The sequence below is a fragment of the Rhodamnia argentea genome, chromosome 4 (assembly GCF_020921035.1).
Source record: "Rhodamnia argentea isolate NSW1041297 chromosome 4, ASM2092103v1, whole genome shotgun sequence".
Taxonomy (NCBI): domain Eukaryota; kingdom Viridiplantae; phylum Streptophyta; class Magnoliopsida; order Myrtales; family Myrtaceae; genus Rhodamnia; species Rhodamnia argentea.
The window spans coordinates 7435930-7451245 of NC_063153.1; the positions used below are offsets into that span (position 1 = coordinate 7435930).

The 15316-nt window shown below is 40.8% G+C and overlaps 2 protein-coding genes and 1 pseudogene across 2 annotated transcripts; 2 read left to right on the top strand and 1 right to left on the bottom strand.

The window, feature by feature from the left end:
- Positions 1-1915: 1915 nt before the first annotated feature.
- Positions 1916-3539, bottom strand: LOC115736086 (F-box protein SKIP1-like). The gene is made up of 2 exons (XM_030667607.2): positions 3160-3539; positions 1916-2468 (listed from the first exon to the last, which is right to left on the bottom strand). The coding sequence occupies exons 1-2, from the start codon at positions 3537-3539 to the stop codon at positions 1916-1918; spliced, it is 933 nt and encodes a 310-aa protein (XP_030523467.2).
- Positions 3540-4093: 554 nt separating this feature from the next.
- Positions 4094-5073, top strand: LOC125314805 (annotated as a pseudogene).
- A 1049-nt stretch (positions 5074-6122) lies between these two features.
- On the top strand, positions 6123-13563 carry LOC115736165 (nucleoid-associated protein At2g24020, chloroplastic-like). Its single transcript, XM_030667702.2, has 7 exons — positions 6123-6296; positions 8922-9073; positions 9559-9659; positions 9784-9823; positions 11003-11074; positions 13155-13211; positions 13296-13563. Exons 1-7 carry the CDS (start codon positions 6224-6226, stop codon positions 13371-13373), a joined length of 573 nt encoding a protein of 190 aa, XP_030523562.1. The 5' UTR covers positions 6123-6223; the 3' UTR covers positions 13374-13563.
- The last annotated feature ends 1753 nt before the right edge of the window (positions 13564-15316 follow it).

Sequence of the window (15316 nt, forward strand, 5' to 3'; positions counted from 1 at the left end):
ATGAGTAGTGGTAGGGCATTAGATCGGCGACCAGGCCTGGATTCGGAACTCAAATGTGGGTTCATTGATGAGATAATGATGTAGTAGAGTCTGCATTACCCAAGGCCAAAAGTGGTATTTTTGTAAGTTTCTAAGGGTAAGAAAGGCTACTGAAAAGACTTGTTAATCCTTGGACAGGCTTTCCGAATATGTTGAAAGCTAAAGCAAGAGAGGATCTAGTTTCGAATTTGGGCTTTGCCAATGCTCGCTTTTATTCAAGTGTCAATTTTTTTTAGACAAAACGTCACATCTTTTACTCAAGAGACTTTAGAAACCCGAAGTCCCTTCTCAAAAAGCTATGCCATTTGGTGAAATTTGAAATCGTTTCTCTAATGATGTTCGACTCAATGTGCATTTGTTCAAATCAAATACTGTTTGGTTAAGTGACTTTGGTCTATCTTTTTCAAAGTGGCTTTGAAGTTACCAAAAAAAAAAAAAAGGAAACTGAAGGTATGGCTACTGTTCATCATCTCCATTGGGAAACAAACCTGATAAAGCAAATCCATCGTCGGCGATGATGAAACCGTTGAGGAGGCCACCTAAGGTGACTTTGAGATCAAGAAATCTCACAACAATGATTTCCGCTCCATAGATAAAAAAATCAAAACTCCTAGAAATTATAATTAAAAAAAACGTACAACGTCGGTGTTAACCGTGCCACGAAGAGCGACCAACATCCATATTAGCAAATTCCTATCCTAAATTGGCCGGATAGACTAAATTGGTATCAATATAAAAATATTTATGAATAAATTGATATAATTGAAAAGTGTATAACTGAATTGGTATCAATGCAATAGGTCTAAAACTATTTTCTTTTGCTTTTCTCAATAATAAATATATGAGAGAGAGGAGATGGGTGAGTTGCAATGGGGCCTAAATGACGACGGCTAAGTCACAATTAAGATTGAGCATCAGTCCCGGTTCAATTTGGAAATCAAGCAATTCTCAGATGAACTGAACAGTGATAATGATATAATTCTGTGCTGGTTTAGTTTCTAATTAAATCTCGTGATCCGCCGGTTCTACCGATAAACGGCCAGTCAGGCCAATTTTAGGGTTATAGAACTGGTTCAATACCTTTAAAAAAAAAAAAATTAGCAAGTTACAACCGTGACCGCAAGTCTGAGGTTTACATGCGCAATCACTCGACTACTGACAAGTTCCTTCACATGAGCAACGGAACAGAAATGTATACAATACTAATAAATTGATTTTTCACAAATCAAACATAGTTGGCCGGCGTGAAATTTGACATTCCTGGTCAGATGGAAGGGTAATCTGTTCGATTTCATGCCGGATTGAAGTATAATCCGTTCTGTTCCTGGCTTTGCGTCATCGCGATTCCGTAGTGACTGTCAACCAAAGTTGCCCTCTCCCTTTCCTTCCTAATTTGGGATGTACTAGTTTGGAATCCTTACTAAGTATTTCTGGAATGAATAGCAAGTTGTTTTCAAATATTTATTGTCATATAGGTAGTCTGATTGAATTGGTTCGACAACAACATGCATTGCCCGACTGCTGTCTTTACTCCCGTACAGCTTTTCTTCTCATTACATTCATTGCTTCGATACCGTTCTGCATTCGGACAAAACCCGCTTCAAAAAACCATTGGATGATCCATTTCCATCACTCCAAAACCCGATTTGCGACGGGTTTGCGAAATGGTCAAAAGTTAATGAAACGGTTTTGGGACGGAAGGACAAGACGAAGGTGCAAAGGAGTTGCATTTCTCAAGAAGCTTAGAAGCCAAACAGCAATAGAATAGCAAGAAACAGACAATCCGCGAGGATGATACACATGAACAACCAAGGGAAGGATGCAATAATAGTGCAGGCTAGAAAAGAAAGGATCGTTCAGATTCTGCTAGCATCGCTCAACAACTGCTTCCGGCTTTGCCAGACCAGATTCGGAGAACATCCGTCTCGAGTCGCTCATACATTTCTGCACGGAAAACCGACCGGGGGATATAGAAATTTGGCTGAACTTTGTCCTTCAGATTCTTCAACTTGGATGTCGCATCCACAATATCGCGTCTTGTCAAGTATGCACACCCCAACAGGTCCAAGTGCATGAGGTCGAGACAACCGTCACAAATGGAGGTAAGACCTTTCGCCGTTAACATGGAAAACCGTATCTCAAGGTGCTCCAGGCGAGGCATGAACTTCCCTATAGCCGCCGCTTCTGAATCACAATCTTCTGGGCAAGTCACATCTTCGGAAGGATCTAACCATTCCATCATGTTTCTCTTCAAAACTTTAAGATTTGGGCAGTTTCTCCCAATCAGAACTAAAGATTCATGAGACACCTCGTCGCAATAGCTAATATCGAGTTCCCTGAGGTTGGTGCAATGGGACGCTATCCTGGCCATCGATTCATCGGTGACTTTTGGGCAGCTCTTGATCGAAAGAACCTGGAGACTCGGGCACCTGAAAATTGCAATTCGCGGGCAATTCCTCTATAATCAGCGGATAATTATCATTATCAACAAGACTCAACTAAACAAAAGTACCTTCTTAAAGCTGATCATTGCAATGCAATGCTTTAGCATACATCAAACAAAACATACAACAGAAAGAAGCTGTCGACCGGCTAGGACCATTGAAAGCTGTAAACTTCATCATCTGATGATTAATTTCAACACAACCGATAGAATACTACTCTCAATTCAATTCCAATTCCGGACACCAAATTCAGTGATGCGACAGCCAGCCAGAATATGAAGTTGTAAACTTCATCATCTGATGTTTAATTTCATCCCAACAGATAGAATACTACTTTCAATTCAATTCCCATTCACTGGACACCATACTCAATGATGCGACAGCCAGCCATGACGAGATTTCATGCCATTCAAAGAGAGATGCCCACGCCTGAACAAAGACAAGACAACAACACATTCGACCCTGACTTTGGCAAAATCCATGTGCACTTCTAGGGCAACTCAATAAAAGCAAGCTTCAAGCTATCATCCTCTAAGGCACAGAGAAGCGTCGTACAGATGCTCAATTGTCTAAACATAAGCATGTCCCAATTCATCTCCGTTTCAAGGAATAAAAATGATAACTTTATCGCCGCGAACACCAAAAAAAAAAAAAAGATGCGATCTAATCGGCCAACCTTTCGGCGACCAAGTTGAGGGCGCGATCGGAGCAATGGCGAGTACGGATCACGGTGAGACCTCCGCCGCTCCAGCCGACGACCGACCGGAGCATGGCATCGACCCTCCGCTGGAACTCCGGCGACCACCAGCGGATCGGCATGGGGGACGACTCGAAGCGGGTCTCGAGATCGAAGGTGGAGTGGAGACAGGGGTCCTTGCAAGCGCGAAGCCACGGCTTGCAGACGAGCATGGGCCCCGTCCACAGCTGCTCCATGGTGAGGCGAGAGAGGACGTTGGTCAGGCAGTCGTGAGTCAACTCGGCCCAGTCCCGGTAGGACCCGGAGTCGGCGGAGGAACCGGTGGGCGGCGATTGCTCGGGGACGTGACGGACGTCCATTGGAGAGTGAGGAACGATGGTGGTGAAGTGCGAAGAGAGGAAAATGGATAATAAACCGGAGGATGTGGAGAAGTAATTGCAGAATGCTCCCTGAAATTTCATTATTTCACAGTTAGACCCATGAACTTTGCTGGTGTGGTCGAGAAACCGGGAAAACTGATACAAGAGTAACAACGAAAACTGGAAAAAAATAAAATTTTGGGAAAGAAATTAATTTAAATAAAGAAGATGCTACATATCTGCCATAACTATCGATTCTAAGATCTCTCCCCTTAAGCAATCAAATAAGACATTAAATTTGTCTGGCGTACCTACTAGCAACAAGACAACTACTCCCTGTGCGCCGAAGCTAGGAATCGGAAAAATTCACCCCGCAAGGGGGGAAGGATTCATATCAAAATTAAAACAATGCTAGTGATAAGCTCTATGATGTCCGCGATTCTTAGTAGTGAGTCGTCCGATCATTAGCTGGCCGAATGAAGCAAGCAAAGAGTTTTCGGAGTGTGGGATTGACCGAGACAAAAAAAAATGTTTAGTTTCGTTGGAAATAATCAATGCATCGGATTGATCATGGTAGGTCTCGTGTAAGCCAAGCCCTTTGTTCGAATGGAAAATGTTGAAGAACCACCCATGAGTAGGAATATGGGTGGAGTCTCGCTTCTTCTTCGTATTTTTTTTTGCCGGATCTGAGCGAAGTTGTTATCACTTCTTTTTTTTTTTTTTTTTTTTTGTTTTTGGTAAGGTTGTTATCACTTCTTTACCCCCTCTTTTTACTGAAAAATTTACCAAAAAAGTCCTAAATTTATTACAATTGTGCCAATTTAGTCATAAAACTCTGTTTTTTTGTCAATTCAGTTTTAAATCTTTTGCGATTGTGATAATTCGGTTCGTTCGACAAATTTTGGCCTGTCGACTCTGACGTGGACGCCGGCCAGCCAGCGACCTAATATTTTTTCTGCCCCTTCCTTATTCTACCTCCAGCTGGTCGCCAGACCTTGGCGATCGGCTAGAGGATGACTGGCGCCTCGCCATGGTCAGGCTGAGGCCGAACTAGAACACCTCAAAGCCAAACAAAATCACTACCTTGCACGGTTCAAGCTCTTCGGCTTCAACTTCACCGGAGAAGAAGAACCCGAACCAGCTGAACTAGAACCCACGTCCAACAAGACGAGTCCTTTCCCGTCTGATGAATCCACCGAAGTATCCTCCTCCTCCGCTGACAAGAAGCTCGAGTACCAGTACTGCTATAGGGAATTCGCCAACTCCCAGGTCCTGGGTGGCCACCAGAACGCCCAAAAGAAGGAGCGGCAATGGCTCAAGCATGCACAGCTACAGGCCACCTGCCACGCTGGTCTATGCCCACAACCCCGTCATCTCCGCCTTCGACCCGCCCTCGAACCTTCTTGCCGCAGCCACCGCCACGCCCTCGCCGTGGGTCTATGTGTTGAGGGCCGCCGCGTCGAGCCTAGCCAAATCGGTTGCGTGTTTGCTGGATCTCAGCGAGGCGAGGTCAATCTTTGTCTGGCCATGGTGAGGCTAGAGAGAGCCTCGCTGGTCTTTCTCTAGCCGGTTGTCGAGGTCCGGTTGGAAGAAGAACAGGGAAGGGGAAGGGGTACGGGAAGAAAAAAAAAAGAAAAGGAAAAATTTTTAAAAAAATATTAAAATATTAGGTCATCGATCGGTCGGTATCCATGTCGGCGTTGGCTGACCAAAATTCACCGGATGGACCGAATTGACACAATTACAAAAAGTTAAGGATCGAATCGGCAAAAAAAGAAAAAAATATTTATGACTGAATGAACACAATATTTTTATGATTTTTTGGGTAATTTTCTCTTTTTTATTTGATGAAAATAGTTTGAATTCCAGTGCTACATCGAGTGAAACGACTCTTTTCATTTAATGCAAATAGTATGAATTACCAGTGCTACATCGAGTGGAGTGAACATTTTAAAGCATCGAGTAGGCTTTTTTTTTTTTTTCGGATTAAGATAGAGCATTTTTTTTTTCTTTGAAATTATTGTGATTTTTTCGAACATATTTTCATATCGCCCCCAAGACATTACCCTTTGCCTTTCCTTAATTTCCCTTTTTTTCCCTTGGAAATTTTCAACCTTACGTTCGAGGTTGTACACTATGAACACTGAGAACAGAAAAATAAAATAAAAATAAAAAATAAAATAAAATGCTCGGCTTCCTCAAATTCCAAAATTTTCCTATCCTGAAAACAAAGGAGCAAGCGAAGATGAAGAGAAAGACCTACACAAAAACTGAAACTTTCTCTTTTAATCCAGCGAACTGAACTTGCGCGCGTGCGTGAACATTTCAGTGCTACTTTATCTGAAGACCGGTCGTAAATCTCGCCTTTCCTCGGACCGGTCCTGGAGTAGAACATTTGACAGCTAAGCTGAGGTGGCAGTTCCTCATTGGCTAAACAGAAGGCGGGATGGATCTCTCTCTCTCTCTCTCTCTCGGTCTACGTCTACGGGGCGAAGACCCTGTTTTTTTGAAGGTTGCGTGTCACGATGCCATTGGTCTGTCATGAAGGGCAGCTGCAATCCGCGGGTGGAGAGAAGGTGGGGGTAAAGAAGAGGAAAGCCTCGAATGTACCCACCTCTATCTTATTAGCTTAAGCCCTCTCTCTCTCTGCCTCTCTCTCCGTCTTCTCTCGGCGCGCAAAAGTAATGGCTTCTTCGATGTCTCTGGCTCACAATTTGCGTTCGCCCAACGACCGGACTCCTGCATCAGTCCCTCTCTGTAACTCTCTTCTCTCTCTCTCTCTTTCTCTATATATCTCGCTGTCATGCTCATTTCATTGCGTTTACTTGGGGAGTCGAATTGCGTTTCGTCTTGGAGAACGAATTGCTGCTCTCTTTGATTTGATCAGATTCGCGACCATTTTATAGTAGTCGAAGCGAGGAATGGGTTTTAGACTGCAATTCGTGGGGTTTTTTTTTTTTTTTCCTCTTTTGTAAGTTGCACGATTGGCTAGAACTGGGTGCTGGTAGAGTATGTGGTTTTGAATGGCAACATCAGTTGTCCCCTCTCATATTTTTTGTTTGCAATTCAGTACTAGCTGTAATTTCTATCAGTTTTAGTTCCTCCGTGACGTTCTCTGCCTGTTGGGGAGTGGATTCTTGATAGTTGATACCAGTATGACAGTTGGTGTATGGTATAGTAGTTATGGAATTGGGAAATTTGCTACTAATGCTGCGTCTACAAATGATCTTATTTCCATAGATTTGCAGTGTTAGTGCCTCTTGAGGCTTACATATTTTAGTGTTTGTCATGTCAACCGATGCTCGATTTACATTGGGCAAACAAATTTTCATACTTTGTCGGGTTATGAAAGGGGTAGTTTTATTGGTCAGGGAAGAAGCTAGGGGGCTGAGGTGAATTTAAAATGGGAAAGAGACACTCTGCGTATTCAATATTCATGTAGAGTTGTGAGGTCACTTTGTTCTGCTATTTTAATGAGAAGGACGTAACAGGACTAGCACACGAGCAAATGCTTAATTGCTATGCATCTACAGCCAACTGGTGATGCGCATGCTACAACGTATCAGAACAAACGCACTGTCTGCATACAGCGTTTTGCTTTTGCAGTTGACTGCCTTGTCTCTTTAGGCAAAGGAGGGAGGGAGGAATTGTTAAAATTTACATTGACCAGTTTACATGATGGAAAGATAAAAGATTGCTGGGAAGATCGGTTATACTGGTTTTTGCATTTCCAGTTTTCTGCTGTCACGTTTGCTGAGGTGCACTTACAGTCAGGATCGGATGATGTGTAGGTTTCATCTTGAAGTTCAGGTACAAAAAATGTAATTTAAAGAGAAATTTGGGTTGGAGGGTGCCGAGGAAGGGCGTGCATGGCAACACTTCTGCTTCAAAAATCATCTTCTGGCCGGAAGTTGATTTTCAACTTTTGCTCAAAAGCCGAAGTTGATTTTTCTACTTCCGTTCCAGAAGTTGATTTCTGATCGGAGAAATTCGTTTAGTAACGGTTAAAAATTTCTACTTCTAAAACATTATTAACACATAATCTTCTATGAAAAATTATTGTTGGTGGCCAAAACATTTCTACTTCATTTTTAAACTTTTTAAATTTCTTTAAAAAATAATTTTTATTATTAAAATATATTATTTACTTTTTAAAAATAAAAAATTATTATTTATATTTTTACTACGGAGACGGCGACTTGGCGGCGGTTGGCAACGGGTTGCGGTGGCTGGTGGCTAAGTATGGGCGATTGGCAATGGGTGGCGGTGGTGGTGAGCAATGATGGGTGCCCGCCGATGGAGGTCGACGATAGACGGTAGTTGGCGGAGGGGGGCAGTTGGAGGGTGGCAACAGTCGCGGTCGGCAAGGGTAGCCGGCAGAGGTCTGCGGTGGGTGGCAACAAGGGATGGTTGATGGTGGTCGCGAGCGGCGATGGGCAATGGCCGGTGAAGGTCAACAATGGGTGGCGGTTGGCGGGAGGTAATGGTCACAGGTGGTGGTGGGAGGCGGGGGAGGCGGGCGTGGTCAAAAAGAGGGTAAGGGCGTAGTGAAAAGAAGTTGAGACGAGAATTACTTTTTGAGTTGGGAAGCAATTTTTTTTAATTTCTTAAATTGGGGGAAAAACAACTTAAGAAGTAGAAATTTCTTTACGAAATGAAAAATTTTACCAAACAGATTTTTGCTTCAAAAGTTACAATTACCAAAAGAATTTCTGGTCTAGAAGAAATTCTGGAGCAAAAATCCACTTCCGGAAGTATTACCATGCGCACCCTAAGTGAATTCCTTTGCTGAGTTGTGACCATTGAACCGTGTAATGTTTGAATTACATAATGTCAAGTGTGCATGGCTTTTGTCCATGATCTGAGAGTACATTTTTTTTTTTTTCTGTTAAGCTAGTATTCATTCAGAAATTGCATAAAATGGTGACATCTTTTCCATTGGTCATTTCTGCATTTGTGCTCATATTGCTGATACAATGATGATTATTTTCCCTCTGTAAAATTGACAAATAAAATGTATTCTCAAAATCTAGACTTAAACTTTGGAACTTTGAAGTTTTTTTCCTTTTAGCCAATGGACACCTGTTAATTTACAATGGTAAACATGCTCATAATATAGTCAATGTCCACCTCTTTATTGTATGTTACTTAATTTGATATTGCTAGAGTTTGATCAAATGAATTTCTCTATAAGTTTGCTGCAAATGTGATGATAGAATTTGCTGGAAGGTTAAGCATAAGCAATATGGAGAGTAGATGTGTTATTGCTTTCTGCTTCTGGTCACTCTCTGACCTTTGGAGTGTGCTGTTGTCCATTGATGTCATGTCTGTTTTGCTTCATCGCATCAGCTGTTTATTTATGGTCCTCCTGCTGCTTTTCAGGTAATCTCAACTCAAGTGTGAATATTGTTGGTAGTGGCAGGCAAATTTTGTTCCGGTCTGGTCATAAAAGAGTCAACGGAGGTTATAGAACACTTCATGTACATGGCTTATTTGGAGGAAAGAAGGATAACAGTGATGATGCTCCTTCAAAGGTTTTCCACTCTCTTGTTTAAAAGACTGTCCTTAAATATGCTTGGTAATGTGCAGTCTTGGAAATGGTTTCGGCAGAGTTGCTTTGACCACATTTTGAGTTATCTTGCCAACTAGTTTGAAATATCTTTGATGATCTTATCCAGTGCATTGGACATTGTAGGTCTCCTATTGTAGTTTTCTTCAGCTTTTCTGCATATATTCTGTGTAATATTCCTTGGATGGGAGATTTTTTCTGCTGTCAAAGTTGATTAAGTTAAGCTCACTATGAGTAGGTGGACTACAGTTGAGCAGGTTTAAGCAGCTTAGAATGATAGGCGGATTAGAAGGCTTGGTTCAGTGAAACCAGTTTTTGAATGGAGGAATGTGAGGGTCATTATGCTTGTGCAACATATGTGGAGCTTATCGATGCTGATTTTCTTTATTTCCCATACATATATTGTGTAGTTTTTGTGAAAATTTATGAGCTTATTCCTGTAACTTTTAGGCAGGGATTATCGGGAATATGCAAAATTTGTATGAGACAGTGAAAAAGGCACAAATGGTTGTCCAAGTAGAGGCTGTGCGAGTGCAGAAGGAACTTGCAGCGTAATGTTTTATGTTATTTCCTCTTTATTTGTCTTATATTATTTATTTCCTGCGATGTCTTGCTTCTCCTTCGTTTGGTCTTAACTTAAAATCTCCTTGATATTTGTCCGTTCTGATATTACAGAGCGGAGTTTGATGGTTACTGTGAAGGTGAATTAATAAAGGTACTGCTGTTTTCCTCGCATGGTTTTGTGATGTCCTGTGTTAGCATATCCCAATCTTAGATGAAGCTGTCGTGTACACATGTAGGGCCAACAAAGACCATGCACGGTCTGTATTACCGTGCTCCAACAGACCAGGATGGCAAATGCCATGAGCATACATCTTTGCTTATCAGTAAATTATTTACTTATTAAATGCACACTAAAATCTCAAGCAGAATTCAACAAAAGGATTTCCCAGACAATGAAATTCTCGCAGCAGGATTCCTGGATGTCTTGAGGTCTTAACTAAGATTTTGTCATATGGAACTGACTAGTGGCTACTACCATAACCAACTTAAAACCTGATCAAGGTGGTGGAGTATAGAGAGAGAGAATGGATGAATGAATGGTTTGTCTAGTTCATTGTGAAGATTAATCTCTCTCTCTCTTTCTAGGGACGAAACTATTGGTTAAGAGAATTGCAGTTAATTGGTGAAAGGCACTTTTGGTGGGGATTGTAAAATAGGCAATATCGTGAAATACATTGTTGCTAGGTACAAATACATTGCCTTACTAGTGAGATCGTTGAGGTGCTATGGATGCCTTGCTTGGTTTGGCTGTTCTTATATTGAGGTTTTTGTACATGTAATTTGCTTTGTCCATGACAAAAATAATTTCTCGGGGAGGTCATATTCTGATAATGCTGGAAAAGTCTAGACGGAATATTTTTTGGTTTCAATATTAGAACTTGCAATTGTGTGAGTATAGAGAAAGTTTTTCTGGTTTATCTGAAATAAAAAGGAATAAAATCGGGGACAAGAAATCCATGGTGCCAGCTGGGGTTACTTGTGATTTCTGATGGCAAATAAGGTAACAAACTGAAAGCGGGAAGATGTTGAATTCATTGGTGGACATTGCTCCATTAGTTAATGAGTTTCATAGTAATATTTGCTTTCCCTAATTGTGACTTGTATTGTTGATGATTTTCTAATGCTGTTACTACAACATAGAAACTCTATTTGAAAATTCCTCAAGCAACCCTAATATAGTGGTTTCTTTTAATTTGATGCAAGGTCATGCATGGATTCTTTCTCTCTTTCAGTCTGTACATGTTGTTCTTCAAATTGCTGAAGCTTTCCATTCTCTGACATATTAAAGGGCTCAACAACAGAACAATGAAATGTAATTAATGTTTGACAGGCTACTTTATCTGGAAACCAGCAACCCGTGCGCATCGAGATTACTGAGGCTGCAATGGAATTAGGAGCTGAGGTGAGGGCAAAATGTTCTGCCGCTACTTTCAATTTGTCTTCTTGTGATACTCACTCAATAAAATTGTTAAATGTGTTCTTTTAAGGAGATTTTTCCTCGAATGATGCTATTGGATTTTGCTATTTATTTGTTTCACTTCATTAAGTCTATATCAAGTTCCAAGATTTTGTACAACCGAGTTGAAATGAGTTGCAAATTTGTGATTGGACTTTCTATTTAGTTAGGGTACTTATAGGCTGAATTATGTGCAGTTTGCTAAGGTTGAGGTCTTGTTTGTTATGTAATGGCTGCTTTATGGGGTCTTGTTAGTTATTCTCTTTTCAAGAACTACTCTGCCTGGGTTCCCATCCTTATCATTTAGTTAGATTTGAAGAACTGCTTAGGCGAGATTCTGTATTCAGGAATTTATTTGAAGTCTCTGTGGCTCCCTTTCTAGCTGGTTATGTAGATGGTCAAGAATGGCAATTGTTCATCATTTCCATCTGCTCTGCCAATTGTGAGCTTTTTTAAGACCCAACTTGTATTTTGATAAGGAATCAAATGGGAAAAAGTCCCACCTCTGCTAATCCCGTCATGTTGGAAGTGTGACAACATGAGTTACTTCCATGATTTACTTAAGCATGAGTAAAACTCAAATTCTCTTCAGGTCTTAGACTCTTAGTCCTGATTCTTTTGTGATACATTCCCATTCCACCTGTCCCTGGAGATGACCATGTCATTTTGTTCACTTCTTTTCTTATTAATACCAGATAAATTTGCTCCTACATCTATCTTTCGACGGTGATTCTTCATCTATCCTTTCATGTCTTACAAACAGGCCCCACTTAGGCAGAAGATATTCTTCTTAGTAGAATTCATATGTTGTTAAACATGGATTTTGATGGTAATTCAATGATGAAGCCACAGGATTTTCTTTCAATCTTGATTAGTCTTTTACCCTAGCAAATTCAATCTCCTTTCCATTTTGCATTATCTCATCATTACTTCAAGAATATGGCGATGGTTTGTATTAGTTGTGAAAAATCTTAATGTACCATCAAGTTCCAAACTACTGCCAGATTGTTTCTGTCGTCTTGTTTTCTGCTGGCTCTTCATCTTTCAATTTCTGCCATCTCACATGCCTATGCAAAACTACTTTACCACATCTCATGGTTAAATTTTCCATTAAGTAGCTTCATAGCTCTCACAATAAAGCAGGTTGAAATTTTCCATTAGGGTGCTTTTCTTTCCTGAGAAAGGTTTTGCATGATGAACATGCTGGCATTTTTAGTGCTTCTAGGACAAGAGTGTGTCTTATAACCTTGTTCTCCCATGCCATGGACTAGGCGCTCTTCTTTCCCTAGTATGGCCTGCATAATACTTCCCTCACTGCTGATTGAATGAATCATCTGCTTTGAAATCCTCCCTGGAAGGAAATTGTAGCATGCAAAACTTGGGTGGTCTTGTCTCTTACATGAGTTGCTTGTGCATGGACATTATGGAAGTTTTCTTTCCTAAACGGTGTTGGCGGCTGTAGCTCTTATCCTCCATGCTCTATTGCCTCCCACTTCATTTCTTTGCATGCAGTTGTTTCTTGTAACTCGATCCTTTAACTTCCGCCTTTAATCCGACGCGTCAGCTTGCTGCTTTTATGCCAGTGGCTAGAGTAGGGGTTTATGTACGATCGAGATTCTGTGCTGCTTGCTGGGCTTTGGACCTTCTTTCAAGTTTCTTTTTTTGGTCAAAGGCCTTCTTCCGAGTTGAACTGCTGCAATTATTGGCCAATTCACCAGTATGGCAGAGCCGCCTTAGCTTTCTTGTGTGGCATGTGTATTTTGTATTTGACCTTCTATTGATCCTCATGCTCTAGTTAGGAGGTTGGGGAGATGAGGGGGTGTGATTAAGTTACAGTCATTACTCTAGTTATGGAGAAATTTTCTTGGCACAGTGTTATTTCACTATAGATATGGAACCTCCCGATGCATTCGTGCACATGCGTATGTTTGGTCGAACCGAATTACCTTGTGGGAAGATACGTATTCAATGGGAACCTGTCCAGTTTCTGCTAGGTTGTTTACACGCGCAACGTTTTCGAATGCAGAAACTGTCGGAGTTAGTCAATGAAGCTTACAAAGACGCACACCAGAAGAGCGTCCAGGTGAGGAGAACGAAATTCTTATGCACCCACATGAGAGGTGACGCTATCATTTTCTGAGCTGAATTAGTTGTGCATCTTTCTCAGGCCATGAAGGAGAGAATGAGCGATCTTGCCCAGAGTTTGGGAATGCCGCCGGGCATGAGCGAGGGGTTTAAGCCATGATAGCTTCTCCCCCGCCGGGAGTGGTTCGGAGCCGGAGATCCAATTTTGTAATACAGCCAAGGCATGTTGTTCCAATTTGTACTTTAGCCATAAATTTTGTAACCGTTCCAACGCCAGTCACGGTTTTATTGAAGAAGGGAATTATTGAATTCATCGTGCACGCCGTGAAACCCGCAGTCGGACCGATAACTTGTTCCATGTCTCATGGCTATTATTATCGTCTTCTGGAGGAAACATTCTTGATCTCAGGTCACCGACTCCGAAGAATGCAGACCACTTCCGGCTTGAAGGCCGGAGTGGGAGATATTCCGTTCTTCAACCGCCGATGAGTTTCACTTTGGAAGAAAGCGCGCCAAGCGCCGGCCAAATGTCAATCATCAATCGTCAGAATCTAACCTAATCAATGTACATCGTTAACGAGTGTACAAGGGCAATTTGTGTCTTCAGTCAAGAGAAATTCGATTTTCCTCTCTTTTGGGCCGCAGGAGAAACATGATCCAAAGGAGTTGTTATGAAAATGAGTATGGAATTGCTATTCATTCGGCCATTACCTGATGATCATTATTATTGGCAATACAAATTCATCTTTTTCCATATGAAAAGAGGTGGCGCCGGCGTAATGGCACGGTTAGGTAGAATTTCTAAAGGGTGCTGTACTGACCACAAATTTCAGCTCATGAGAATGGGGCATTCGAAAATGGGGAAAATTGTCGAGAAAGTCCCAAATCTTTTGCACTTTTGTTCAATTCGGTTCTAAATCATTTAAGTTTGTCGATTCAGTCCTAATTCTTTTTACCTTTTGCCAATTCGGTCTTATTGGCCAAAAATCGCTGACTTGGATGCTGGTCATCTTATGTGATACCGCCGATCTTGATGTAGACACTTTTTAATATATTTTTAATAATTTTATAAAAAAAATATTCATTTTTTTTATTTTTTTTTTTCTGGCTTCGGAGGCCGGTGGGGGTCACCTGCCCTTGGGTGAGAGCCAATGGCGCCGCTAGCCTCTGAACCCAAAAAAAAGAAAAGAAAAGAAGAAAGATTAAAAACTTAAAAAAAATTCAAAAAAAATATTAAAAGGTTATTAAAAATTGTCCATGTCGGCGCCAGCATCCACGTTGGCGATCCGATCAATAGGACTGAATCGGCAAAATGTGAAAATTTTAGGATTGAATCTACAAACTTAAAAGATTTACGATCGAATTAACAAAAGTGTAAAATCTTTAGGACTTTTTTTTTACAATTTCCCAATCGAAAGTGGATCCTTATCCTTCTAGTTCATATAAGGAAACAAATCATAAGTGATAATATTCAAGTGATTAAAGATTTATAGGAAACAAATCTAAGTGATAAAAGTGGATCTTAGCAGCTCTCGCTTGAGGCGGGGATGGTCCGTTGAAGTGGACATTTTTTAATACATTTTCAATAATTTTATAAAAAAATATTCACTTTTTTTATTTTTTTTTCTTTACGGCTTCAAAGGCTGGTGGGGGTCATTGGCCAGCCTCCGAACCTAGAAAAAAAGAAAAGAAAAGAAGAAAGATTAAAAACTTAAAAAAAATTCAAAAAAAATAGTAAAAGGTTATTAAAAATTGTCCATGTCAACGCTAGCATCCACGTCGGTGATCCGATCAATAGGATCGAATAGGCAAAATGTGAAAATTTTAGGATTGAATCTACAAACTTAAAAGATTTACGATTGAATTGACAAAATTGTAAAATCTTTAGGACTTTTATTTGACAATTTCCCAATCGAAAGTGGATCCTTATCCTTCTAGTTCATATAAGGAAACAAATCATAAGTGATAATATTCAAGTGATTAAAGATTTGTAGGAAACAAATCTAAGTGATAAAAATGGATCTTAGCGGCTCTTGCTCAAGGCAGGAATGGCCCGTAGGTCTTTGCCTGCCACAATAAAAAATAATAAAGTAAAAGAAAAAA

What these genes read in the sequence shown, in the direction of transcription:
- LOC115736086 (XM_030667607.2), bottom strand. Translation starts at nt 3,539, where the DNA reads ATGGACGTCCGTCACGTCCCCGAGCAATCGCCGCCCACCGGTTCCTCC. An exon ending in CTCAACTTGGTCGCCGAAAG is followed by an intron (nt 2,469 to 3,159) that starts GTTGGCCGATTA and finishes TGCAATTTTCAG; the next exon opens with GTGCCCGAGTCTCCAGGTTC.
- LOC115736165 (XM_030667702.2), top strand. Translation starts at nt 6,224, where the DNA reads ATGGCTTCTTCGATGTCTCTGGCTCACAATTTGCGTTCGCCCAACGAC. An exon ending in GTGATGATGCTCCTTCAAAG is followed by an intron (nt 9,074 to 9,558) that starts GTTTTCCACTCT and finishes TGTAACTTTTAG; the next exon opens with GCAGGGATTATCGGGAATAT. An exon ending in GTGCAGAAGGAACTTGCAGC is followed by an intron (nt 9,660 to 9,783) that starts GTAATGTTTTAT and finishes CTGATATTACAG; the next exon opens with AGCGGAGTTTGATGGTTACT.